Source organism: Heliangelus exortis, chromosome 3, assembly GCF_036169615.1.
Source record: "Heliangelus exortis chromosome 3, bHelExo1.hap1, whole genome shotgun sequence".
Classification (NCBI taxonomy): Eukaryota; Metazoa; Chordata; class Aves; order Apodiformes; family Trochilidae; genus Heliangelus; species Heliangelus exortis.
In genome coordinates, this window is record NC_092424.1 from 32,242,131 (window position 1) to 32,269,623 (window position 27,493).

Sequence of the window (27,493 nt, forward strand, 5' to 3'; positions counted from 1 at the left end):
TTTTCCAAGGGAAGGGCTTTAATTCCATTGATGAAGACATATTTTTTTCTTTTCAATTACAGCTAACTCATAACATCAGTAACACTGAAAATTTTCACAATGTCATAGAACAGGTGGAAACGTTCGGGCACATGATGCTTGGAGGGGTTCTTTTCCCCTCCCACTAACAGCTTTTGTTTTCCTGAAGATGTACATTGGCTACACAAAAACATACTTTGTGTCCACCTCTCTGCTGTTACCAAAATGAAGACTCCATTAACACAACTACTACTATAGCCATTTACCCAACAGGTATATATGGTGGGTTATGAACAAAACAGTCACATTTTTTGGATAGCTCTCTGTGGGGCTTGAGGTGAAAGGAACAGTACAGTGGTTGCGATTCATATTTTAAGTGCACAGACTGATTTTTAGTCAGGCAGCAGAGCAAACTGCCAGCTTACTGTAAGAAAAGTCAAGAGAAAGAGAAGTTTGCATTTTAAAAATTTTTGATTATTTCTATTTTTTCTTTCCCTTTTATACTCGGAGCCATAAAATCACACCCTAGACACTTCCAGTAACTGGAACTGGTCCACCTCTATCCTCTCCAAGCTGCAAACAGACTGCTTCCACAAACCAGAGCCTGCATTTCTAATGTCACCACTGACTTTTGTTCTGGGTTTCTTCTAGCCAGAGCACCTGTAGCAGGAAGAGATGGATGCTGGAGCCTGCAAAGATGGCTCAATGGTTAGAGGTGGGCCCAAATGGCTAATCTGCAACATCAACAACTGGCAGATATGTTGTAAGATTTCAAAGAGGTCATCTGGCAGTTGTTGTGTCCCATCTTGCCTTGCCTCCCTATAAACCCACTTGACATCTTGTTCCTGAACATGAAACACTGCATACAATAAGGACTTCACATTGAGCACAGGGTCAATGAGGGGAAAAGAGGACAGTAGGGAAAAAGAGGAAGACAAGACATCTCTGGGCCTTGCATTTGGAAGCATGAGTCCACATGCTCTTCACTGTTCCTAAACTATGGTTCCAGTACTGCTGTTCTGATGTGTAGAGCTTTCTGAATGTTAGCATCCAGCTAGACAAACCAGTATCTTCTTCCCCTTCACAGATTCAAGATGTGGTTCCTAACAAAGCAATACACAGAAACACTGTGGATGATTTAAGTTTAGATGTTCATTTCCCATAAACAAAAACAGAAGAAAAAAAAAAACCCGGTGACTTTTTTTTTTAATCGGTTTCAAAATTTGAAATCCATGGGGCCCCTTTAAGTGACAATTTTTTTGTCTGAGTTTTTTTGTTTGTTTGCCAAGGAGGATCTATAAAGTAACAGTGTCAGAAAAACTCCCCATAAAGAATTTCAGTTTTCCAGTGGTTACAGCACGTCCTGGTTGGTATTTCCAGGCCTCTCCCGTTGGAATGTAGGAATCAATCCTCTTTGATTGCAGTTTCAGCACACAACATAGCACTGTCGACATTCAGAGTCCTAGGGATAAAGGCATCAGTGCGTTCCACCTCTCACGTGGCAGGCTACATCCTCTGCTGAAAGCTGTGGTAGTTCTTGCCTTGACACTCTGGGCTGTTTGCAGACCCCCAGACAGTTCTGGATCAGCGCCGCAGCCTGAGAAGGAACGCGTGCTTGCATTCCTTGCTGTCCAAGGGATAATATTTGTCGTAAAAGTCCAAAATGTATTCTTCAGTCTTAAATCCAAACTTCTGGTAGAGCAGCATAGCAGGGTTGCTTGCAGAGACGTGAAGGGTTACGTCTTTGCCCATGCAGGTCTGCCAAGGGAGGGGGGGGAAAAAAAGAAAATATCACAGCAAGAGAGTGAGATAGCCTCTGGGGGAATGCGGAGGTGAAGAGATTCATCAGTTCAGGTATTCAAGTTACTGAGGAAACGTGAGAAAATCGCAAGCCTTAACACAGAAATTACCACACATAGCAACAGCTGAAAGGAAAAGGGAACACTGCTGTTCTTTGAGCCTTTGTTTCTGGGAAATGTGGACTCTCTGACAACGAAAGCAGATTTTGCGTTAGCAATTGACAATGGAAAGCTGACAAATTATAAGTAATTGCTAATTAAAAATCATCTTGGTGTACAGCACTGATCTCAAATACTTAACAATGGCCTGATGAAAAGACAAAACATGCCAGAAGATCAGGCACTGCACTCCTCCCCATCAGCAAACAGAGCTGAGTTCTCTAGGACCGCTTGAGCAGCCCCAGCACACCTCTGGGCTGTCACACTGGAATTCCTGTCTATCCCACCCAGCTCCTCTCCCATCCTTCAGGGCACAGCACTTGCCTCCAAAGAAGGCAGGGAATTCAGTTCCAACAGCAAACAGCATGGCTGAATTTACCTTAAAGACATCAGATTATTCTGGTTAGCAGCTCTCTGATAGAGATGCCATTGTAATTTTTTTTTTTCTGCTTTCATCTAGTGTTTGAATAGCATTCTGTTTATATTAAATGTATTATAAATCTCAGTGGGAACACTAACACCCGTTAGGAAATTTCCATGGTATTCTAAGGGAAAACTCTCAAAGGAATTTAAGGGGAGAGGGGAAGTAAAATAATCTGGATTCATTTTTAGGAAAATGAATTTGGAATGAGACATTTGAGAAGACGCAGCTTGGCTCTCTGGCCCGGATGCATTAGAGGGTAATGTCTGAAAACAAACCCATCATCAAGGCATCATTTACATCAACACATTTTCTGTTAGATGACGCTGTTCCCAAGAATCCACTCCCAAACTCACCAGACTGATGCAAGAGACAGAATTAGTCTTAATCCAAACAGTGTATGGAAGTGGCCCTAGCTACAGAGAGCAGACCCTGGTGTGAGCCCAAACATTCTGCAAAGCAGTGTTTAGAATCTGGTGACTGAGGAACAGAAGGTCACAATCACCATTTATTCTCTTCCCTGACTAAATGCTTCTACTACTGACAGATCCTCAGCAATAGAAAAAGAAATCTAATGTGAGCTGACAACACACTGGTAAGCTCTTACTGCTAGCAAGCCTAATCAGCCTGAAACCTGCCTGGCACTTCTAAATGTGGTAATTTTATGCTAGTCTACCTGCAACCAGAATGAGGTTAATTGGCTGTGATATATTCTACAAAAAGCTGTGATGATTTGCTACAGCTGACTTGCCAACACATCCCAACTCTGCTGGAGATACACGAGTCCAGCTGCCTGATCCCCAAAAACCTTGGCAAATCGCTCATGCCTGTTCTCACTCGGTACTGACATCTCACATCAACAGACTACAGCTGAGGGCAATTTACTTAAACACTTTAACACAGAGAGACTGGGGAAATTTAAGGAGTTAACTTAAAGTAGATTGGTTAGTGGCCTGTGTCAACACATAGAGCAAAGGAGGTGGATAGGCAAAGAGCTATGTAGGTAGTTACCCTCAGGTGGTCCAGAAGAGCTAGCGTCAATGGAAACTGCTTTCCCAAGGCTCTGCCAGCACTCCCTACCTCTTTTCAGCCAAATTAACATGATGGAAAAGAGTTTCAAAGATGAGTTTTTGCTAGTGCAGCTCATCTTTACTAAAACAAGTTAAGAAATGTTTCACATCAGCAGCTCTGCCAAGAGAGTTCAGGGAGTGGTAAATCTGTGGGCTCCGAAAAGGACATCTGTCTGCATCCTTACTTAAAATTTAAGCTAGCTTTCCTGCAATTAAATTCAAGAAAGGGAATGGAATTAAGGCCACCTGAATAACAGTATTCATTTGGAGCTTTAATGAAGTTTAACTACTTTAATTCCACCTGTTCAGTTAGCTCAGATTAATTTTCCCAAGAGTCCCTGTGGTACAAAGCCCAGTACAAGCTATTTTCAACAAATTTGAATGAGGCTGCAAACACGTTTTTTATCTTCAACTCAGCTGGATTTGAATCAGAGTATTAGAAACTGAAAGAGAATGATTAAGGTCACCAACTGATTTAATGCAAAGGCTCTGGTCACAGAATAAACCTCCAGGTATAGCCAAGAAAGCTGCAACAGATTCTCACTGAACCTCCCCACTATTATCTTAGTCTCTCCTTTAAACTCCACATCTATGGCACGTTAAGTGAACCACTGACCAGAGAATGCAAAATTTATCCCCACAGAGCCAAAGCGTACAGGACCTCACTCATTCTGCAGACCTGTCCACCATGGTTATTCTTCTAAATATGTTTTAGTTTCTTTTTGAAGTGATTTCCCACCATAAATGTTTTCACAGGCTGCTGACTGTGGGCAATTTGTGCAGGCATGCAAGCAAAGAAAAAGCAACGGGATCGAGATAGACAGCAGGAACACAACACTAGTTACTTTCTAACATTTGCACGGGTGCACACAAGGAAGAAAGGAGACCTAGATCTTCAGCAGAGACTTGATTTTTTTTTCATTACCTGGATAAGGTGGTAAATCATGAAGGTTGCAATCCCAGCTCTTCTCCACTCAGGGTGAACCAACAGGAAAGAGATATAAGCTTCATTGTATTTCACATCTGGCACCATAAAGCCAAAGGCAATAATAACTTTCTTGTAAAGGACAACAACACTAAAGTCTGGATACTGCAGGCATTCTGACAAATCAATTCCTGTGGAGAAAGAAACAGCAGCTAAACGCATTGCAAACCAGAAGAAAAGTGTCACACCAGCATGGAAATTCAGAGCTTGAAGGCCTTTTAGAGACACTCACTTGATCCCTTTCTTTTACCTTCGTTTCAAAGTTCTGAGATTGAGAGATGCTTTAACCAAACACAGATGAAACAAGATGTGGGGATTCTTTCATGGAGAAATTAACAAATTAGTTTTCTCCCAGATGACTTGAGGATGAAACTAAAACTCAAAAAGCAGTCTCTATTTTTTTTTTAAATAAAATAATCACAATCTCAGCACCCAATCTTTCCTTGGTTTATATTCGGAGCCATATCAGCAGACTCTGCTAAGGACCCAGCTATAAATATGCATGTGGATAAAGGTATTTGCATGTGCAAATGTTTACTGGATTGGGTCCTAGTAAGTTTGTGGCCCCTGTCTGAGTTTTCTAAGGGCCACAGTAACATTACTGGATAAGGGTTTCCTTCATTTCACCTGTGTCGGGCCAGCACCAGGCTGGTGTACACCATTCCTATTTCAGACAGCCAGTGCTGAGGACTTGCCTGCAGACAAGCAAAGGGGGGCAGATTAGAGTGTATCAGCCTGACAGACTGGCTGGTTCACAAGGTGAACTATCCAGTTCTTCCTTCAAACCCTCTCCAAACACAGATGACATGAAACCTGACTACAGCTTTGGTAGCATTACCTCCCTGTGGTTCCTATCTCTTTTCTCCACTTGGCCTTGAGCTCCTGCTGCTTCCTCTGTTGTGCCTACTCAGCTGTTTGTGGAGCTGCACTGAGAATTTGACCACAGCTTAAAAACTGTATAAAAACATTTGCTTTTAGCATACAAATTCTCTAATCTGCGCAAGAAGCAGCCTTGCAGGCAGTGGTGCTTCTCTGAGTCAGAAGCTGGACAGAAATGCCTGAAGCTGGTGACTTCTGAGTGGAGTTTTTTACCTTGTGTAATCCCTTTGCTGCTGAAGCCTAAGAGGATCCACACAGCATGTTAGGGCGAAGCAGTGCAGTTCACAGCAGAGGAGACTGCTTGGCAATTTGTGTGGACAGGCCCTAAATGAGGCGTAAGACATAGTGGTGTTGTACTGTAAATGTTAGTTTCAGCCTCAAACTGGCAATCATAGATCTATTTGGAATGCGGGATAACAAAACAGCAGAGTATGTTTTTCAGTAATGTTTATCACTCTTGATGAAATGCAAGACTTCATAAGGCACCAGGCACAAATAAACTGGGTGAATTATTTCCTTGGTCTAGAGTAAGCTGGGTGGAGTAAGACGTGGGAGGAATCGATTGGCAATAGGGAGCTGTGTTAATTATCTCAAGGCTGCAATTGACTGTGAAGTGCCTCACAGCAAGCCTGTACAGGAACCCTACATTGCCCTGAGCACACGGGCGTCTATGAAACGGTGCCCTCCCCTCAGCATGCAGTTATTCCTGTAGAAAGATGCTTAGCTCAGTATGGTTTACCACTTGGTAAAATGTTTCCCGTTAGGACATGAAGGCACAAGAAACTGTGAGAGACAAGGGGGAATCTTGCTTCACATCAGCTCATTTGTGGTAACTACCTGCAAACTTGTTTCTGCCCTGTGAGAAACAAGGGCTCTGAAGGAAGCATGTAGGGAGGTGGAAGAACTAAGGCCTGGGGTCACTCCACCCAGTGAAGTGTCTAAAACTTAAGAACTCAGTCAACAAGAACACTGCTGTTAGAAGGCAACTGAGCACTCCTAAGATGTCATTTACTGATGATAGCATCCCCCAAGCACACATGCTTTGGATGCCTAAACTTAGGTGGAATTACAGCTCTTTCTCTGAACAACAGTGCTTGTTTAATTATGCCTTTCCAGCTGCATATTCCACCCCCTCCCCAGCCTGTATTAGCCTATTGTGAAGCTAAACCCTTTAGTTCCACAAAGACACTGCTTTATCTCCTGATGTATCACCACCTCAGCTTACCTCTCCTGCTGAAACAGAACCAAGGTGAAATAAATCTTATAATCTCAGTCTCTGAAAATTTACACCACAGAGATTTTGATTCCTGTTTGGAGACCTGTGGAAGCATCAGCTTTGATTTTAAAGATGAACAGTTCACAGTCGGGAGGAACACACCCACACTCCTTATGTTAAATAAAACAGGGCGGGTCATGAAGAACTTAATGAAGGTGCAACCCAAAACCAGAGCTTCAAGTGCTTTTTCTGAAGAGGAGGGACTATGACAAAGGGGTTCAGCCTCTGTTGGGACTGCAAGTCTCCCTCATGTGCTCCAAAAAAGCTTGTGAAAGGGAAGGTATGCCATGTTATCTCTTTCTGAATTGTACAATTTGTACAATGAGCAGCACAAAGAGCTCCAACCCTGCCTGCAGCACATGAGCACTGCTGAACTACAAACGCTGTTGAACCACTATCTGCAAATTAAAACGTAAAGCAAACAGTTACTTGGAATGCAGGTGTGTACTGTTTGTACTGGACTTTTCTAAATTAGTCTGACATCTTGTTTGCTGATCAGAAACCGATCCATTTAGCAGATGAACATCACTATTATTATTTCACAAGAACAAGCGACTACAACCTCATTACTGCCTCCACAAAGGGCAGCCCCTGTCCCAAAGACAGTCCCTGCCTACAAATCAAGAAATGACACATGGAAATTCACACCCAGGCTTTCCCATACCTTGCAAATATTGAGGATTTAAGAAATAAAGCACACCACAGTGAAGCTTGCAGTAGTAATTGCAATTTCCAAATTTCACTCCAACATACCCAGCTTATGGATGACTGAAAGAAACTTTAAGACACTAATGAGCAGTAGATAATAAAAAAATCAGCATATACAGCAGTATAAAACTGTTTCCTTTGCCCCAGATTCTGAAAAAGGTTTCACAGATTATTTTTAGTAACTGACTGTTCCTGTTGGCATCAATGGTGTACCCAGATCAACCTATTTCTTTAAGTGCTGTGCTAATTAGGACCTAATTGCCCAGTTCTAAATGATCTCAAAAGACAAAGACACCAAACCCATGTCTCCATCTCAACTACATTCCTATGACATCAGATAATGGTTTTCTAAGAACAGAGCCAGACACCAACTGAAGAAAAATTTGGCCCAAGAATATTTCTCTTTCCTGAACAAACCCACTTCCTTCTTAGAAAACCAAGCACTGAAGGAATCTTACCAGGCCAGAAGAATTCGTGGCACATGGAGTTTATAGTGGGGATGTGATTAGGGCGAACATAGCAGTAATCAATGGGTGCTTCTGGCTCAGCCTTCCAGTTGAGATTATTCCTGTGTGGATACGCCCGGATTTCTGCCAGCAGCCTGAGTTTTGGGGGCTTTGTCTCATAATCACGCCTGCCAGTAACATGAAAAGCAAACACAAAAGGCAAGTGAGCAACAATAACTGCCACTGCAGCTGAACGGGTACTGCCCATGAAATATTTTTTGACATGCTCAACTTGGAACAAAAGAACAGTCTTTCATTCGTGTAGGAAAGCAGCACCCAGCTCAGCAGAAACACCCTCATGTCAGAGGTCAGGACACTTCTTCAACCCACAGCATACTGAACCAGCCTCTCCTTACAGAAGGAGTGAGGAAAACATGGTTCCGACCCAAGAGTAGGTGTAACTTACACTGAATGACTATGGTGATTCCCTCTCTGCCCTGCCCTTTCTTGGAGACACCCCTTCCCAACGCAGAGCCCGTTTAACTACTCAACTAAATAAAACACTACCGTGTCAGGGTTACCATAGTACACTGGGTTGTACTTCAAGGATGAGTGAGGAGCACCGCCCAAGAAAGGTGTCCAAGTGTGGGCTGTCGGTTCAGAAGCCAAGAGCAAATTCAACCTCTGACCAGCTGTACCTGATGTAAGGTTTCAGGACACGTGATGTGTAAGGACTGACGACACTGTGGTCTGTCAGCAGGTCTTCTGAGCCTACCAGTCGATACAAAAACTTTGTTGTCTGCTGTCGAAATCCCTTCATGGCTGGCAGCATTGTCTACATACACAAAAAATGCAGAACATTTTGGGAAGATTAGTCAATGACTTCACACAGGGGGAATGACATCAACAGAGGGGGAATAAGGGCATTCCAATATAACAAGATGGACTGGACCCACAGCATGGTGGTTCCAGGTCAGAGGACTCTGCTGTGTGCTCTGAGATTTAGCACCCAAAATTATGAGATGCACTCATCACTCAGAAAAGCAGTGCAAGTGATCACCCTCCTACATACCATGAAAGAGCAAACACCTATTTGTGTACTTCCAGGACTCTATCATCAGTGTTTGGGCAGGGCTGGAGTACAAATACATAGGTGCTGACACGGATAGACAGCTATGCTGTCCAAGCATGTTCTAGGAAGAAAAGGGCTTGTGAAAGCGTTGGTGGGGACACAGCCCCAGGTTAAGATGAGTCTTGTTCACATAATCCTTTTTACTTTGGGAGTCAGATAACCTCAAGGTGCCATTTGCTGTCTGCAGCAAAAGCTCTAAAATAACTAGTAGCGAAAGATCAGTTAGATTAGGGAACATTCACCTGGTATCTGTCCAAGATCCTGTAGTCCTGGCTAGTAGTTCTGTATGTTGCTTGCCCTACTGGTGACCTGGAAACACCTCCTTCTTTAGCTCCGTAAATCCCATCAACCAAGAGCAGTGCAGCATTCACAACTTGGTCCAAGTCAAAGAGTGGCAGTCCCCTTTCCCTCTTGGCCTGTCTGACTATCAGCTTGCGCCTCAGTCTCCGGGCCTCTGGGGTCATGCTCATGGCATTGGGACAGGCTTCCAGTCTCTTCAGCAGCAGCTTTTCCTCATAGATACTAACAGATGTGTGCTTTGGAGCTCTGGGTTTAGCATCCTTCTCCTGCTGTGGCTTCCTCTTGTCTCGTCCTCTCACCGACGCACTCAACTCTTCAGGATCTTCACTGTCACCTTCCATCCTTTCTGTTTTTTCTTCTTCACTCTCCACCTCTTGCTTGATCTGTTCTGCTGTCTTCACTTTTTTTCTACTTGCTATCACAGTGCCAGCACCAGCTGTCCCACTGGGAGGGGGCACATACTCTATTCCTGGATCTATGACTCCATCCCCTTCCATCTCCTCATCATCTGTTCAACAGATCAAAATAATCCAGCAAAAAAATGTAAACAATACAAAATATGTAAAAAATAGGGTTGTCACAGGACTTGTCTTCTAAGAACAAATAATGCAAGTTTACCTAACATACACTAGGTAAACATACATTTTCTATATGTTTCTGGACCTCCTGACTTTGGCTAGAAGACACCACTAAGGAGTCTAATTTCTGAACACAGAATCAATCCTTCTGCAGCTCGGCATCTGAAAACATAGCACTCCCCATATTCAAGCTCATGCTCTTTGATAAATATTTAATTGTTGAAGACTCCCGAAGACTGGGAATCAAATGGACAAGATGGTGAGCTTTATCTTCAGCTAGCATACTCTGGAGAAGTTCTGTTTAATCTGAGGGAACAATTAGGAGCTACAGCAGCACAGGATTTGCCCCTCTAAAGAACCTGATTATTATTCCTTCCTTCCATCAGGAAGTGCTTTATTCTTCACTTTCCCAATCAGATTGAGGTTTGGCTCCTTAAGGAGCTAACAGCATTCAGACTGCATCTGCTTTGCAACTTGACTGAAACTTAGCATTTGTTAATTGGGATGTTCAAAGTTATAAAACTACTGAAATGTTATCACAAGAATAACATTTCTGCCATTTAAAAACATTTGAGACAAAATCAGAGTTGCTATCTAACAGTGTAATCTGTGTTGCAGTAAAATGCTCATGCTGAGTGGTGCTGCAATTGCTAGGTGAAATTTGCTACCCACTATGGACAATAACAGTGGCTCTTTCTGGCCGTAGAAGCTGGTAATACAACTATGGGAAATTAATCAAGATTTACATGCAGCTGAGAGGAGCAGAAGATTACCAGTTACTTTCTATATTTTCAAGATAAGATCCTGCAGCTTATTGGGAATTTTTTGTTTTTAGCATCTTCCTAGATGGCTATATGTCACTCGTTATTAAAGAAACACTACAGCATCTCTTACCATGAAACAGAGCTTGTGGTGGCATGACATCTGGAATAAGATCTGCTTCGGAGAGAAGGCTGGGAGTAGCTGAATGTGAGGCTGGAGTGCCGGGAGCAGAGAAGTCCAGAGACGGGGAAGGAGAAGGGCTCGTCAGAGGAGTGCGGTCTGAAGAGCTCAAGGAAGAGAAGTCAATTACCTCTCCTTTCTCAAGGACAATATCGGGACGACGACCCCGACTGGTGAATTTAACAGGTGTGGAAGAAGTACTCCGGTCCAGGAAGCCAGCTGCCTCCTTCTGGGCTCTCCGAATTTCCTTGGCTTCCTGAGTGCGAGACCTCTTCTCCTTCAGCTCTATGGCTGATTCGACTGGATTGCGGCTTACCCGCTTTCTGAGTCCTTCCACAGTAATGATGGGATCCAGAGGTGGCTTGGAAGCTGCTAAAAAAGTAGTTTGCTTATTCTAACAACCACTGAGCTCCTGCAGCCACTGGATACATGCAATATGGTCAGAAGAACACACTGACTACAAATCTTAGAAGATATATTTTCAAAATACGTAACAAATGCACAGCTGGATGTGTGGCATAACACCAACACATTACTAAAGCCTCATTAAAACCCAAATCTTGCTTATCTGCACAGAAGGGAATTTGCACCCAGAGACAAAAGATTAAAAAACCCTTCCCAGGGTAAAGGGCAATACAGAAATTGTAATTTCAGCTAAAAAAACCCAAACTGCATAAATTTCAGAATATTTTAATTCAGTTAGCAAAATGCAAAAATATAACAGGTTTCTCATACTACAGTATATGTACCATAGTCCTTTTAAGTCAACCACACAGCAGAGCAAGCTAAGAAACTGTCAATGTACACAAACATGGTTTTAAGTAAACTTTTCTCATGTCTTTCTGTCAGCTCTGGCCCAGCTAGGAACCTACCCACCATCAGGGAAAGAATTACCTTTTGCCTTTAGTGCAGATGCAGACAGCTTCTCTCCTTCAGGTTTCATTGTTGGGGGTTTATTATGAACCAGTTTCCACCATCCTGGTTCCCCAAATTCCTGTGCCCCTGAGCGGAAAAACAAGGGGCTTCCCACAGAGAGACAGCCAGCAACTGTGCTCCACCATGTTGAGGTCTTTTTCCTATGGTGGGAGAGGGGGAAAGAAGTGTTAGGTCCCTAACCAACAGCTGTGCTTTCATCCTGATCCTCCCACCCTGCCAAGATGAAAAGAGCAGAGTGCTTCTGCCACTGGCACTACTACAGGGGATAATGTACTCCCTTCACCCCCATCCTCAAAGAGGCAAAAGATTAATTTATTTCTTCTCAGAGAACCCGTCTGAAGGCCAATATACAATGTACTGGTGGGCTCTGATGTACAAAGCACTACAGACATGCCATGCAGATGCATGGTGAGATGCAGTTTTTCTTTTGTCAATGAGTGGCCATACACTTGAGCCTACAGAGAGAGGTCTGCCTGTCACTGAACTCCCAGCTTTCCAATGCTGATGTTGCTACCTTTGTTAACAATGTGACGATACAAGAACAGGATCCTAGTGATATCTGTGTTGACCTGACCCTGCAGAGCTATATTCTATTTCTGCAGACTGCAAACAGGACTCTGGCAGTGCTGCATAGGAGAGGCAAGGTAGAGGTAGTGATAAAGGCATCACTTCACACACAAGGAAAGACAGACTTAATTTACATGCCTGCCTTAACTGTTTTGAGATTTAATTTAGCAAAGCATGCTCCCAGAGCTGTAGGACAGGATCTCTATGGCAGAATTCACAAAGCAGGTTTGGATTCAACCACTCTGCCCTCCATGGCTGCAGCCTTGGCATGCAATGCAGAGAAGCAGAGTTAAGGGTCTGATAAATAAATCACCGAGGTCAATGAAGTTGCAGGGAGCAGGAAGGTAAGAGAGTGTATGCTTGTCCCACAGACACATCCATGCAATATCTAATAGAGCCCTACCTCTGTCTTTAGCTTACTGCCACAAAACCTCTCCTGCAGCATGGGGAAGAAGATCCCTACTAAACAACATACCAGTCAGTCACATTCACTGAACTATTTTTGAAGCACATTTTTGGCCAGGAGGAGGCAGGGAGCTGCACTTAAGCCTTTCATTCTTCAGGGCAGTGTGCTCTACTGGGCATCTGCATGCTTTCTGTTCCTCTAAGAACTGGTCACAGAGCTAATTAAAATGTCACTTAGGGAGCAAGTGAAAAGAAATATTTAAAAATTGCTCTTGTAGCCAGTAACTGAAATACTCCCTTGGATACTCTGTTGGAGAATCTGGTGCATGGTGTAGAGTCTAAACCCTAATTTGCACAAGGATTCCTCCTTGTCTTTGCACACCTCCACTGGAAAAACTTCAGCACTCAGGCTAGGCTTCAACAAGCAGATACTTGCTGCTGTCAGAGTGTTGTCAATTACACACAGTGGGGTACTGACCCTCAGATGTGAGGGGTTAAACTTAAGTGCCCCAGACCAGTCTGGAACATTACAGCAAATGTGGATAAACTGTGCTTTAATACACCAAAGAGGTAAAGCAAGGCACGCCCTGAACCGCTACACATGTGGTTCAGCTGTCCCTACTCCATCAGTGGCTTGTCCAGGCAAGTGGGAAAACTACCTCTAAGGCCAGTAATCACTTTATCTGAATTTAATCAGAGCAAGGAGTGCCTTGTTCCCAGGGCAGGTCTCAAAAGGCAGCAGCACACCCTGGAAGGTGATGGGCTCCCTGAGTGAGGGACAATAGGTCATCAGCTGCCCTCCTGTCAGGGTCCCCGTTGTTTCCAGAGGGGGCAAATACTAACACTGCTGAGGACAAAGCATGGAGGCACAGACAGGCTTTGAAAGTAAATCCATAAAGCAAATCTGTCTAGGGAGAAAGAAGAGATCTTACAATAGAGAAATCCCTGGAGAAGAAGCTGAGAAGTCAATAAAATCTACAACTTCAGAGGCTTGTTCGGCTCCTTTCCTGCCTCCATAGCACATGGATTAACAGCAAGATTTGGGTCTCACAGCTTCAGCACCCTCAGAAAAAAGGTTCTGTTCACCTATACAGCACACAACTCTCTATGCCACAAAGACTGCCCTTTAGAAGGGTTCTCGTGCTGACAGCTTCCTTATACACATCAAAAAAACACTGCAGTGGTTTGCAATGCCTGCTTTGTAAAAACTATCTTATTAAAATCTGAAACAAGCTAACAGACAAGGCACAATTTTTTCTTTTTGGAGAACTGGGTCCATACCAGCTTTATAGCCCAGTGACATCAGGACTAGCCCATCCATTGTGCCAGCTTAGAAACACTCAGAAGCTTTGCAGGTTCATACAATACCTACCCAAATATAAAAGATAACCCAAAAAATATGCATCTACATCTCCTTTGTGTGACATTCTTGGGCTTGTTTTTCCCCACTAAGAAACTGTTATTCTTTTTCAAGTACCCCTTATACATACATTCAGGATGCTCAATATTAAATCCTCTAATTTTTTCACTAGTAAGGCTCAACAGAGAGACCACTGAATTAAACAGGATTCCTGATCATCTTGGCAGATTTTAATTCCTTTGGCTTACCAACCAGACCTTGAGGGAAATATCATGTCTTTACCTGTTCCCTAACAAGAAAGTCCAGTGTTTCTCAATAAAAGCACAAATATCTTCTTTCCATCTGAAGTACCCCTGACGTCCTGTTCCTTCCAGAGACAAATTGTACATTGCCAGCATGACAACCTGGAACAGAAAACGTTGGACACAAGTCAAGTTTTTCTGTTTCATCTGCTGAACTGCCCCTCCTGCCCCCCAGCTGCCACACACACAAATCCGTGCTCCCTCATAATTATTTTGCAACATCTCGTAGGCAACTTCTGCAATCCATCTTCTTCCTGCTTTCATACTGTCCATTCTCCTCTTTCTATTGTTAGATGCACATTCTCCCAGATTTCTCCATCCCAGAGGAATAACAAGCTGCCTAGTTATACAGGTTTATGCTGTAACGCAAGCTTTCAAAGTGGTTGTTTAAATGAATTATATCACAACTGAGATATGAATGTAGTGTGGAGGCAGGGAAAAAGCCTTAAAAAAAAAATAGCCACAAGTTATGCCACTATCTAATCCATCAGAAATGTAATGCCAATGATCTTTCTAGATACTCACTGTTACATTCCAAACTGGACAGACTATACACTCTGTAAAATTACATGATAGCTACTAAGTGTTCAAGGTATGCAAAAATTAAGTTTGTCTCCAGGTGATCCTCATTAAAGACAACCCTTCTACAGCTCATTCATGTGTTTCACAACCAAATCCAGTTGGACCTATAACATAACTACATTAAAGGATTAAAGGGCAAGCTTAAGTAATACCACATCTCTTTGTAAGTGAATCCTAGGTGATCAGTAGTTAATTACATTTATCTAGTGTACAACTGGGCTGGGACCATCTTTCAACAATCACACAGATTCAGTTGTATACCACTTCCAACAGGGACTTACTCTTCACTGTCAGAGAAGTTTGTATCTTTATAGGGAGATGGGTCTCTTTGCAGCCTTAATGTCCCCGGTACCCTATATTTTTCCTTGATGCCCCTTTTAGTTTGACAAGCATTTGTCTAGGATTTTGTGGTTGTTTTAAGTACGAAGTCAGGTGGGACAGTGTTTCAGGACTTCAGAAACAATTCTCTTCTCAACTGGCTAAAGATAAGAACCTGTTGAGGCCACACACTGAAAAAAACCAATACAAACCAGAAATCACTGTCCCCATTTTTCTTACTTCATATCAGCCTAGGGAGAGCCCCTTCACTAGACAACTTTCTTCCTCACCTGCTTTGATTTTGTCTTTCCATTTGCCACTCTGAAGTGACCTGTGTGTAATACTAGCAGCCCTTGCTCTCCAGATCTCTAACTCGTTGAAACTCTGCCAATCTGCTAGCACAGACTGCTATGCCAGCCTTTTTCCCTGCACAACTCAGCACTGGGCACCATGAGAAAGCACTGTAGGAGTTACAACTGATGTTTTAAATGATCTGTGATGAGACAACACACCACTTCTACCCCAAAGAATGCAAGTATCAGATGTCTTGCACATACTGCCTGATGCTCAGCATGTGGAAAAACTTAATGCTAAGCAGCAGACACTATTTGATCAAATTCATTTTATGCAGAGGTAGCCAGCACTGCCTGCCTGCCCCTCCAGTGCCCTGCTTACTGCAAGATGATCTGCATCAGTCTACTCATAGGTAGTTGCTGTATAATGCAAATTATTTTGATTTCTCAGCTGTGCAAGTGTCTGAAACAGCAAATGTCAACAAGGACTATTGCTAGTGAGTAAGCAGCCAGGTTGGAACTTTTTGTTTAGGGAGCTGGCAAGCTTTCTGTTTGTATGTTGCCACCTCAATAGCTTTACATCTGCTCATATACACAAAAACCTCTTAATGCCTAGCAGCCAAATTTTATTAATTTTGCTTTTCCAGACCTGCCTGAAGCAATAAAATGTAAAAACAAAAGGAATGTGGTTTGTATGATTATCTTTAAATTTACTTGCCAAATGACGGAGTTCTAATATGCAGGCAGCCCTTAGCTAATTAATTTCTGAAGTTCAATCATATATTTCTTTGTTACCTATACCTGATCCTCTTTTTCTAGGCAGCATATAAACAACAATTTTAGAAAGTCCTGTGGTTGTTTTGCCAGCACTTACTTGTTGCCATGTTAATCTCAGCCGCTCAAATTGCTCCTTCCCATCTTCTGAGCAATCAGAACAAGTAAATCTGAAAAAGTTATCTCCTTTGAGGTAGCTGAGCTGTTCTCTCAGTTGACCTAAAATAAACAGGCAAAACTCAATTTCTTGGTACTTTTATAGGGAGATTTGGATTCCCTACAGCATCAGGCAGAAAAGTACTTTTTGCTTTTTTCCCCAGAGACCCATATGGTTCCCAGAAAGCATCAGAACTCGCTGTGATGGAAGGAACAAATTCATTTCACAGCTGCAGCAGCCAGCAGCGACCAACTGAAAAGGCATTAAAAGCAGGGGCCTTATATTTAACATCTGAATGCAGGTACAAAGCCAAGGATTTCCTTTTTTCTGCGGCATTTCTCATTCCTTATTTTTTCCCCTGAATAACTTATATACTTCAATAAATAACTGGTTTTCCACTCTATTTAAAAGAGCTTACCTGTAAAAACCAAAGTATGCTACTGCAAAGGCTATCAAAACATACACACTTTCTCTTCTATGTCATCTTTCCACTCACTGCTACCAGTGCTACATATCTTTATAGCCCTTTTTCATTTATTTATTTATTTATTTCTTCTCTCAGGGGAAGATCTTCTTTCCTTGAGACTGAGAGGCTAAAAGGATGGCATGACACTATCAGGAAACACATTCTCTTGACTACAGTTGATGAATTAGGTCCCAATCAGCAAAGCATTTCAGTATGCACTTTGCTGTGTTAAAGCTAATCCTTTGCAAAACGTTTGCCTGCAAAAAATGTTATCTGCTTGAATAGGATTACCTGTGAAACCCCACACATCCATAGTTACAGGCTCTAATTCTATGTATACAGAGGAGAGGAAAAAAAACCTTATGAATCAGGACTTCTAAACTCACCTGGGGTTAATTAACACAATCATGATTAAAAAAAAAAAAATTCACAAGAAAGGGAACCACTTAGGAGTACAGCATTTCTGAAAATCCACACCTGTAAGGTTTTTCTCTGAAAGTATGACATCTCTTTTACTTTAGAGCAATACCAGATCAAGCATTTGCAATGTATGGGTGCTCTGCTTCTGTAGTGAATTGCAGAACCTAACTGTGCACCTATATCTGATGGGGAAACCCCACTACACTTAGTGGATTAACAGAATTTCTAATGTCAATTCAATGTTAAGAAGATAATTTGTCTGAGCTTGTTGGTGACTTTCACCAGTGAAAACTGATACCTGTATAACAGAAATAACAGAACAATTAGCAAAGGGAACAGTATTGCCCTTTTCCACCTGGTTTACTTTGCTCATTTGTATCTAGTTACTGTTGCTCAGTGATTGGCTTTTTCTGCTCTTTGGATTTGTTCTACAGCAACGAGAAAGAGGAACATCTTTGTAAAATAAAACAAATCAAATGTTGTTAAATCAAGTGGCTATCAGAGGGGATATCTTGTACTATGTCTAGCTCTGCCGTTTGGTTTTTCTTTTTTAATAATTAATGCTTTTCAAGTTAATATGTACCCTTAACTGTTTACTACTTAAATAGTACAATACCGGTTCCATTACATTATTACATTAACATCAAAACACTCACTAACACACCTTCAGAGGAGATTACACTGTAACTTTTGGCAAATTCTAGGGTGGCAAAAAGGGCAGCTCTGACACATTTGCAAGGCAGGTGCCACCTTAAGAGTTCACTATTTCTAGCCACAAACAAATAAGAAACTAAACCAAAGAAACCCCATCCCAAATAAATAAATAAATAAATCGTTAACACCCCCCCCAACCCAACCCAAAAAAACACCAAACCCTGACTGCTTCACAATACCTAGCTTTTGGTTTTAGTAACAGAACCAATAATCCAGAATTTAGAAAGTATAGTCTGCTATGCTGCAAACAGCATTTATCTTACGTCAAGCAGCAGTAGCAGAGGGATCAAGTTCTGCAGTTTGCTCCAAACACCTCCCAAAGCTAGCTACAGGCTACTCACACTTCTGGAAAAGCTAAATTAAATTTGTATTATTGGGAAAGCATTAGGGTTGAGATTTACTCATATGCTCCACAGATGTGACAAACAGTCCGTTATAAGAGAAAAAAAAAAAAAAAAAAAAAAGGAGTAACACTCTAACAAAGCCCTTTTCCTCACCAGGAAGAGCTTTACAGCAAGGGTCACTATCTTCATCTGAATGAGCAGAGGGGCCAAAGTCCCCTTAACACACCAGCAGCTAGACTTGGAAAGGTGTGTGTGTTTCTGAAGTCACATCCTCCTTCTCTACTAAATAAAGAAGACAATCCCATTTCTTTACGGGGAATGTCAGCTTTAGACACCTGGTTCATGGGCTGAAGTACCTAGTGCACACTGCTAGAGGAGGCTGTGGGGCTCCATCTAATACCAAGACAGTCTTCCTCCTCTGAATAGGCTGGGACACAGCTAAAAAAGGGCAGCCTTCTAAAGGTGCTATGCAGGACAGCATAACCACCTTTCAAACAGCAACCACAGCAATGCAAGCAAGACACAACAACACAATTGGCAGGCTTACTTGCTGGAATCCACTTCTGGCACTTCTCACAGTAATAGGACATTTCCTCCATCCAGGATGGGTCACCTTCATCACTGTTCAGAGAGTCCCCACTCTGGTCGTGTGATAAATCCACTGAAGCCTGGTCCTCGGACTCAACGATCAGGAGAGTCTCCCCTTCCACCTCACCCTCCTCCAGTCCCTCTGAGGTGGAGGTCCTGGTGGCTTCATCATCGTGTCGGCTCAGCAGCCCACTCATGTGAACATTATTAGCCATCATAGATGGTGTTTGCATAACAAGGAGCAGATATTCCCCCCCACATTGGCAAGTTCACATTGGCAAGTTGGATGTGCTGGCCAAGTCTCCACAGCTGAAGTACCGATGACAAAGGAAAATGTTTTGTGTCTGCCCTATAGCTTTTAGAACTGGATAATAACCTACACAAAAGAAAGTCTTGCACAGATTACTTCTGTTTGCTGAAATGCTTTCAAGTGCTTAAATATCAGTGATCTCCAAATGTCTTTAATCAAACCTCTAATGACTCAGGACTGTGCCTAGGATTGCTGGGACCCTTTTCCCATTAGCTCTTTGTCTCTTTCTTCCATAAGATGCTTTGTCAATGCAATTTGCTCTTCTAGCAGGCGAATATTCTCCTTTTTCTGATTTTGACGCTCAAGGTCTCTGAGAACTCCACTGTACAGCCTCTGAAAACACAAGGGACAGGTTTTATCACAGCCTTTTGGATGATGAATGTGATTAACTCCCACCCAGACTCTAATTCCTCTTGTAGTGCTGTTCACCATGTTTGCAAACGCCACCACCTGTAGCCACAGTCCCTTGACATGGCTTGAATCTAAAACTACAGGAGCTGATAGCCAATATTGATAAGCTAAAACACTACTACACTAAAAAGTGCTTCATTTATACTCACTCCAGATGGGTGAGTTTACTAAGCAGTGTAACTATTGAGCAAATGCTATGCACCCATGCCATGCAGAATGGACACAATCTATCAAATCCTGTTACCTCTGCTCTAAATCTTTACCGAATGAAAGGAATCTTCCCAAAACTTCTCCTCTGCTTGGTGGAAAATTTGAAACAACTTTAAGAAAAACTACCTTGTGTCTCTATTGGCTTATACCTACTCTTGTCTTACTCTTAAAAAAATACCTTATAAACTCTTGTTGCAAGGCTGATAAAAGTCCCACAGATGGCTTATGACAAGCTCTTGAAAAACCAAGGCACTTCATTCAAAAAATATCCCTTTTACCTAAAACATTCATTATAAATAGCATGTGCAACATAAACCAGCAGTTTTCAAACTGGTGAGTAACCCCCTTGATGGGTGTAAAAAGCCTTAAGAAAACCCAGCTGCTCTTCGTTTCCTCCACAGGCTTTTTTATTTCTCTCTGCTACTTGAATAATTTTTTTTTTTTTCTTCACTGTGCTAATTAGTGGAAACTCCTAGCCTTGACTTCTCAGCAGGGAAATGCAAAATAACAGAAACCAAAACTGATGAGACAGATTGAGGTGGGGAAGAGGAGGGGCGAGACTAGCTGGGAACCATAGGGACAAGTAAGGCAAAATAGCAATGTGAGTGGAAAGGTGATGAGATTAGACAGGGGATGGAGGAGATGGACACTAAACAGGAAAATGGGGACCACATAGAAGCCATGCAAATTCAACAGAGCAAAGCTGGTGCTGCTGCCATCCTTCCATCCCCCACTGCACATCCCATCCCAGGGTCAGACGGCTCAGCCAGCAGAAAACAGCTCTCTGTTTTGTTTTATTTTGTTTTGTTTTCCTTCAGAAAGCAAGTCATAGTCTGCTGACTTAACTCCCTGAGCATGGCTAACCAAAGACAAGTGCCAGCACAAAGGAGAACATGGGATGCCCAGCTCACTTCAGTGGTTAAGCTTTAACTCCTAAGGCAGCTCATAAGCTTTGAGATACTCAGACATTTACTATATTTCAAAGCAACAGTCATAAACTTATCAGAAAATACAATATGTGAGGACAGAAATACTATAAATTAACAAAACCATGAAATGACTGTTGAGAGCCCACCATGGCTTACATCTAAAGCAAGCTGTGCAATTGCAGTCTTATTTTAGCCCAACTAAAGATGACAATCTTTAGTTGAAGTTTAGTTAAAGCATTATCCACCTGTCTAATTGAACCTCTCCTGCTCACTTATGACTCAGGAATGAGAAAGTTTCAAAGGTACCAAGGTTAGCCACTGGACAGTGGAGAAATTATGAATAGATTATTTAACCTAATGGCAAAAAAATACAATTAATTAATTTGACCAGTTTGAATGATGTCAAAGTGCACCTACAAATAGTTTATTTGAAAGCTGGCCCTAAAGACCCTTTAAAAGATGTTTGTGATTATTATTTGACAAGATCTCACTGGGCTTATTCCTCATCTAGCATGTCAATAACTGCACATTTCAAAGACAATTTTTCTCCTCTTAAGATTAAAATAGGTATTTTTAAAAAATGAATACTATAACTTGTTAAGAAGCTGCACAAACACGTCAGCCAGTAATTAAAACTTCATCTGGAAATTAATATCACACAAACAGCTCCTTCTCATCAATTTTCATCAACTGAACTCAAGTTAAAAATTAATAACCGCTAAAGACACAGTTTATAAACTTACTACTTCATTACTATTAGTTAATAACAATGAGAAAAAGGTCTGAGGAGATACAATGCCACTGAATAATTACGTCAAGATAATTATTCTTCTGTCACAAAATACAGCTATTCTGCAATCTTTCAGATGGTGTGTTTACTTTGAAAATGCAGTTTACAACAGACACATTTGAGTGTCACAAGTGACACAAAGCTATAAAAAAGTTAATCTTCTTGCCTTCCTTTGTTCTCAGAAGTTATGCCTGCTTATCTTTTGCAACTGTTTAAATAAGTGTGTGCAAGTTCAAATCACTTTGAGCCTGACACATCAATCTATAAATGTCAAAAGTTTATTAATCTGCATAAAGATAAACAATTGTTTGAACCACTGAATAACCATTTTACTTATTTCCATAACATTATCCATATAACTGGGTATCTGAAACCTGAAGCCATTATTCTCTAACTTGAAGATGAATAATTATAAAGAGAAAATCTCAGATTTCATTTTAAATAAGATAAGCTTTGAGCCTTGGTGCTTCTAAATAGCAATTTAAAATTAAGTTAAACTGGCTGCTGGAAAAAAAAGAACAGAACATTTTGGCTTCACTTCTGCAGCAGCATCTTGAGGAATGCTGATGTCCCTGCAAACATGTACAGCTTAGCACCAAATGCAGTTTTTTTGGGGGAGTACTTCTAATTCCAGAGCACTGGTTTACAAACCCATCCTCATATGTACAAGTCAGGCACCTCTAAAGTCATAGAATCATAGGATGGTTTGGATTGGAAGTGACCTTAAAGATCATTTAGATCCAGCCTTCCTGCCATGGGCAGGGACACTTTACCACTAGATCACATTTCTTAAGGCCCCATCCAACCTTGCCTTGAACACTTCCACGAAGGGGGAATCCACAAGTTCCCAGGGCAACCTGTTCCAGTGTCTTACCACCCTCATAGTAAAGAATTTCCTCCTAATAGCCAATCTAAATCTTCCCACTTCAAGTTTTAAACCATTGTCCTCTCACAACACACCTCTGCCAAAAGCCCTACCCCAGCTTTCTTGTAGGCCCCCTTCAGGTATTGGAAAGCTTCTATAAGGTCACCTCAGAGCCTCCTATTCTCTAGGCTGAACAACCCCAACCTCCTCAGCCTATCTTCATAGGGGAGGTGCTTCAATCCTCTGATCATTTTTCTGGCTCTCCTCTGGACATGCTCAAGGAGCTCTATGTCCTTCTGATGTTTGGAACTCCAGAACTGGACACAGTAGGACACAGGAGTTCCCTAGGCTGAGTTCACAGGCTGTGCTCATGTCTGGGTGTTAGGAAGGATAGCAAAGAATAAGCACTGGATCTGTCCCCCAAAACCCCTCAAAGGTTTTGTCAGTGATCAACTATGGTACTTCCACCTCAAAGAACATGTGACTAAACTGCCTTTCTGCCATTACCTGACAGCAGTGACACTGATTCCCTCCATAGCAATGGTTGCTTTCGTTTGTGGAAAAATAAGTTTAAACAGGCCCACAGGGAAGAAGATGTTCACTGCTGTCCTGTTTGGGAAGATCTCCCCAGGAAGAAGCTTACTGCAACAGAAACAACACAACGTTACTTTGCAAGCCAAGCAACAGCTACAGCATAGAGCAACAGGAACAGGCAAAGGGTGGCAAGTCCCCATTTTCTTCCTGGTATGATTAGAAACATGTGAAGCAACCAGAGGACACATCAATACCTTGGCTGATCCACCATTCCTTTTACTAGAGACACATTTCACACACTGGTAGAAAGGTGTATTGTAAATGTGCAGTTTTGCCCTTAATTTACAATGTAGTCTGAGGGACTGCTGTCTTGCTCAGTGCTCAGTATGGATCCTGACCAGGTACTCAGTGCTTAGTTTCACATTCCTTGTTCAGCCTTAGGCATTACTTACTTCACAATGCACAGACTGTTGGCATTACTCACTTACCTGTAGACTGTTTCATGCCTGTTACTCCTATAGAATATGAACATTTTGTAAACATTCATTTATTTGCACAGTCTCTCTATGGGATGAAGGAGAGATATTAGCCAAAGATTAAAGTAAAAAAACATTAATTAAGTGTATGTGTCTCACGAAAACACCCACAGGTAATTTTTTTTCAGAGCATGTGTTGTACTACAGCTTGAAATACAGCTCCCATTTATTTCAGTTGTAGTTTAGGAGCATTTAGCACATACTCCAGCCAGACCTTTAGTGGCTCAAGGCAGGCACACTGAATTATCTAGCAACTACCCACAAAAATCTGAATTTAAATGATCTACCCAGCACATATGTTGGCTCTAGCAAATGCAGAGCCATTACCCAATGCCACTCCAGAGATGATCCTTCCTTTTCTTGCAACTGCCTGTGCCATGCACTGCTCTTTCCTCCCACAAATCAGACTCATCCTCCAGGTCCATCATTCTGAAGCACTGACAAAGACAATCTCTTGAGGGAAAAAACCACAAACCTGTCATTACAGACTGCATCATAAAACCCATGCAACAGGCATCTGGGGTATGGACAAGCAATTTGAACTCTGAGGCTTTGTAACTTCTGACTGCTTCAGATCTTTAACAACAGACATTTAACATAAGCCCTTTTGAGTGTGTGTGCATTTTCTAGATTCTTTTTGTCAATAAGGGAGAAAAAAATCAAATGTACGCCCTTCTTATCAGCACCCATTTGGATCATCAGCAGGGTCTAAACCTGCACATTCGTTGCCCAAGCTTGTCACATGCAATGGATCCATTCTGCAAGCACATGACTTTTAGTCCTGGATAGGATTTCTTTGTACAGGGACTTGCCATCATTTGACATGACGCTTTTGGCTGTGGGGCTCTCCTGCATGTAGGATGCTTGCCAGGATTACTGTATTTTGTAAATGTAGTGGAGAAAACTTCCCTGTTTAATTATCACATGGTATTTTAGTTTACTTACACTCTGCCTGTCCTGTCAGAACAAGAAGAGAGCCAGGGCTCACTGCATGGCACAGAACAGTGCTGCTTGCCCTACTGACGGAGGCACTTGAGAAGCTGAGGAAAGGCAGAGCAGATGCACTGCCAGAGAGACAAGCACCAGTGGGACAGCATGGCCAGACAGGAAAGAGCCCAGGGAACAGTGCCAGGGTGGTACCCCTAGGCCCTGAGTGTGCAGAATTATGGAATCATATAGAATTGTTTTGGTTGGAAAAAACCTCCACTAAAAAGTGTCCCTAAGAACAAATCTACCCATCTTTTAAATACCTCTAGAGATGATGACTTGACCACTTCCCTGGGCAGCCCTTTCCAGTGCCTGACAACTCCCTCCAGTGAAGAGGTATTTTTCTAATATCCAGTCAAACCTCCTCTAGCACAACTTGACGCCATTTCCTCTTATTCTACTCCTTGCTACTTGGGAGAAGTGACCGACTCCCACCTCACTGCAACCTCCTTTCAGGTAGTTATAGAGAGCATTAAGGTCTCCCTGGAGACTCCTTTTCCCCAGCTGCCTCAGCTGTTCTTTTTTAAGACTTGTGCTTTAGACTCTTCACTAGCTTCATTGCCTTTCTTTGGACACACTCCAGCACTTCAATGTCCTTCTTGTAGTGAGGGCCCAAAATTGAACACAGCATTTGAGGTACGACATCACCAGTGACAAGTATAGAGGGACAGTTATTCCCTGCTCCTGCTGACCACACTATTCCTGACACAAGCCAGATGCTGAATGACACACAACTGGCCCTGGACCAGCCAGCCAGCCTGTTCAGATTCCCCCACAAAGGATTCCTACTCTCAGGCATATCAATACTCCAGCCCAACTTGGTGTCATCTCCAACCTTACTAAGGGTGCACTCAATCCCCCCATTCAGATAAAGATTTCAAACAGAACAGGTCTCAGAACTGAGCCCTGGGGAACACCGGTTGTGACCAGCCACCAATTGCATTTAACTCCATGCACCACGAACTCTTTGGGCCTGGCCATCCAGACTGTTTTTTTACCCAGTGAAGTGTTCAGCCATCCAAGCCATGAACTTGAGGTTTCTCCAGGAGAATACTGTGGGAAACTGACAACATCCAGGATTACATCCTTCCCGCATGGTAACAACACCAGTTACTGGAGAGGATGGGGCAACCACCTCCACTGAGCCTGTGGTGCCTCACCTTGGAGCTCCTACCTGCTGCCTGCCCGGGGGAGGCGAGAGTGGGGGGAGGCCTGTGTGCACGGGAGATGCCAAGGCTGGAAAAGCTGGGGAAGGGATGGTGAGAGAAACGCGAGGGCAGCACAGGGGAGGCAGCAAGCAGGTCCCTTTGGCCCGAGAAGGTGGCAGGATGCTGGGGGCCCGGCTCCATGCCGGGCACAGGAGGCCTGTCCTCGGGTGCTGGCAGGGGCAGGGAGCTGCAGGCTGGGGGGACAGGCAGGAGGGTGAGGAAGGGGATAAAGAGGGGAGGGGGGGATAGGCAGGGAGCAGAAGATCCGTGGGCAGGGAGCGGAGCACGGGGCGTGCCCAGGCCGTGTGCGAGGCCCTATCCTGATCCCTCAGGAGAGGTCTAGAGGCGCGGGGCTGGTCCCTCCCTGCCGGTGGGCGGGGCGGCGTTCGCAGGGGCCGCTGTAGGGGCGGCGGGGCGGGTCCCCGCTCGCCCCCTCCCCCCCCCCCCCCACCTTCCCCTTCCCGCGGCGAGACACTCACCTCCCGCTCCCGCCTCTGCTGGATGTGCACGGCCACCACGGTGGCGGCGGAGAGCAGCACGGAGGCGGCCAGCACCGCCCGGGAGCTCCTCGACATGGCCGGCGGCGGCGGGGCGGGCGGCGCGTGCCGGAGCCGCCTGCTCGCCGCGGGGGGAGGAGAGGAGGAGGAGGGGGGAGGCGGGAGAGAGGGGAGAAGGCGCGTCCCACCCCCAGCCGAGCGCCGAGCGCGTCGAGACAGGCCAGAGCAACAGATCGCCGATGCGGGGCCGGGCCCTGTCGCGCCTCAAGCGAGGGGCGGGATGAGGGCGGGTGAGGGCGGCCCTCGCCGCCTGCCCTGCGCGAAGGGGCGTTCCGGGCTTCCCCGGTCTGCGCTGCCGGGGTTGGAAGGGAGCTTCGCGCCTGATGGGTCAGCCCCTGGATCGCTCCAGGGTGTGCGCTGCCGCCTCGCCCCCGGAGCTTGAAGTGCGGCGCCTCGCTCTTGTGGTGGTGGGAGGAGGGCGGGAGCGGTGTCCTGCAGCCGGTGTTCGCCAGGCATAACCCTTGCTGGCTGCCCCCAGCACTGCGGGCTGAGCTGCTGTGTGTGTGTGTGGGGAGGGTTCCTCCGCTGTGACCGGGTTCTTGGGCCAGTCTGACCAGGAACGCCGAAAAAAGTCATTGCCGCGTCGACGGCGTTACCGGGGAGAGCCCCCCCGCAGAAGGGAGGGTCTCGGCGGGCCCGGTGCTCCCCTGGCCTTTCCGGAGCTTCCTACCGGCGTGTGCTTGCATTTCCAGTGCGGCTCCAAGTCTGAAAAACAGAACAAAACAAACAAACAAAAAAGAGTTATAGGCTGAGTCCGAGAAAGACTTTTGCTTTTATTGCACGAAGACCTCCACTTCTGCACTTTCCTTGCCCAGAAAAGCCAAATTGGATAGGACAAGCAGCTGGAGAAAACAGCTCTTCAATTGTTTGGTTTCTTATTGTTCAGTGTGTGGCCTTCGGCCTTGGGTCTGGCAGTTTTTAGTGCTATGAAGACAACATCGTTCCTCTCTCTGGGGGCTTTTCACTGGCATCTCCTCACTATAGTATTGGACTGCTTTACAAACAGGAAGATTTATGTTCCCAGTGCTCCCGTGTGAGGGCTGGATAGTATCATGAATGATTGATCCACCAAGTTAAGATGCGCCTGAGATGAAGGACTTCAGCCTTTCAGGGCACTTTTGCTCAGTAATATTTTAAAGCAAAGTGCCACCTGGCAACTGGTGGGCAGACAGAGCTCTTGGCAGTCGTGGTCCCCCAAACCAGGGTACTTTTCATCA

The 27,493-nt window shown here is 43.9% G+C and overlaps 2 protein-coding genes across 3 annotated transcripts; both read right to left on the reverse strand.

Moving 5' to 3' along the window:
* Nucleotides 1-19,582, reverse strand: KAT14 (lysine acetyltransferase 14). 2 transcript variants are annotated; one of them, XM_071739901.1, is made up of 10 exons: nucleotides 18,899-19,582; nucleotides 16,351-16,469; nucleotides 14,264-14,385; nucleotides 11,608-11,789; nucleotides 10,666-11,082; nucleotides 9,136-9,701; nucleotides 8,460-8,596; nucleotides 7,774-7,949; nucleotides 4,393-4,583; nucleotides 1-1,776 (listed from the first exon to the last, which is right to left on the reverse strand). In XM_071739901.1, the coding sequence occupies exons 1-10, from the start codon at nucleotides 19,170-19,172 to the stop codon at nucleotides 1,603-1,605; spliced, it is 2,358 nt and encodes a 785-aa protein (XP_071596002.1). In that variant the 5' UTR covers nucleotides 19,173-19,582; the 3' UTR covers nucleotides 1-1,602. The 2 variants fall into 2 exon arrangements, with proteins under 2 accessions (XP_071596002.1, XP_071596001.1); XM_071739900.1 differs by having other exon boundaries at nucleotides 10,666-11,085; nucleotides 18,899-19,361.
* Nucleotides 19,433-26,373, reverse strand: PET117 (PET117 cytochrome c oxidase chaperone). The gene is made up of 2 exons (XM_071739902.1): nucleotides 26,199-26,373; nucleotides 19,433-19,582 (listed from the first exon to the last, which is right to left on the reverse strand). Exons 1-2 carry the CDS (start codon nucleotides 26,292-26,294, stop codon nucleotides 19,433-19,435), a joined length of 246 nt encoding a protein of 81 aa, XP_071596003.1. The 5' UTR covers nucleotides 26,295-26,373.
* Between the last annotated feature and the right edge of the window lie 1,120 nt (nucleotides 26,374-27,493).

Excerpts from the sequence above, each read along its gene's own strand:
- KAT14 (XM_071739900.1), bottom strand. The coding sequence starts at position 19,172 with ATGCAAACACCATCTATGATGGCTAATAATGTTCACATGAGTGGGCTG. Across the intron at positions 16,470-18,898 it reads CCAGAAGTGGATTCCAGCAA|GTCAACTGAGAGAACAGCTC; the intron begins GTAAGCCTGCCA and ends TGTTTATTTTAG. Across the intron at positions 1,777-4,392 it reads TGATTTACCACCTTATCCAG|ACCTGCATGGGCAAAGACGT; the intron begins GTAATGAAAAAA and ends CTCCCTTGGCAG.
- PET117 (XM_071739902.1), bottom strand. The coding sequence starts at position 26,294 with ATGTCGAGGAGCTCCCGGGCGGTGCTGGCCGCCTCCGTGCTGCTCTCC. Across the intron at positions 19,583-26,198 it reads AGCAGAGGCGGGAGCGGGAG|AGGCTGTACAGTGGAGTTCT; the intron begins GTGAGTGTCTCG and ends TTGTGTTTTCAG.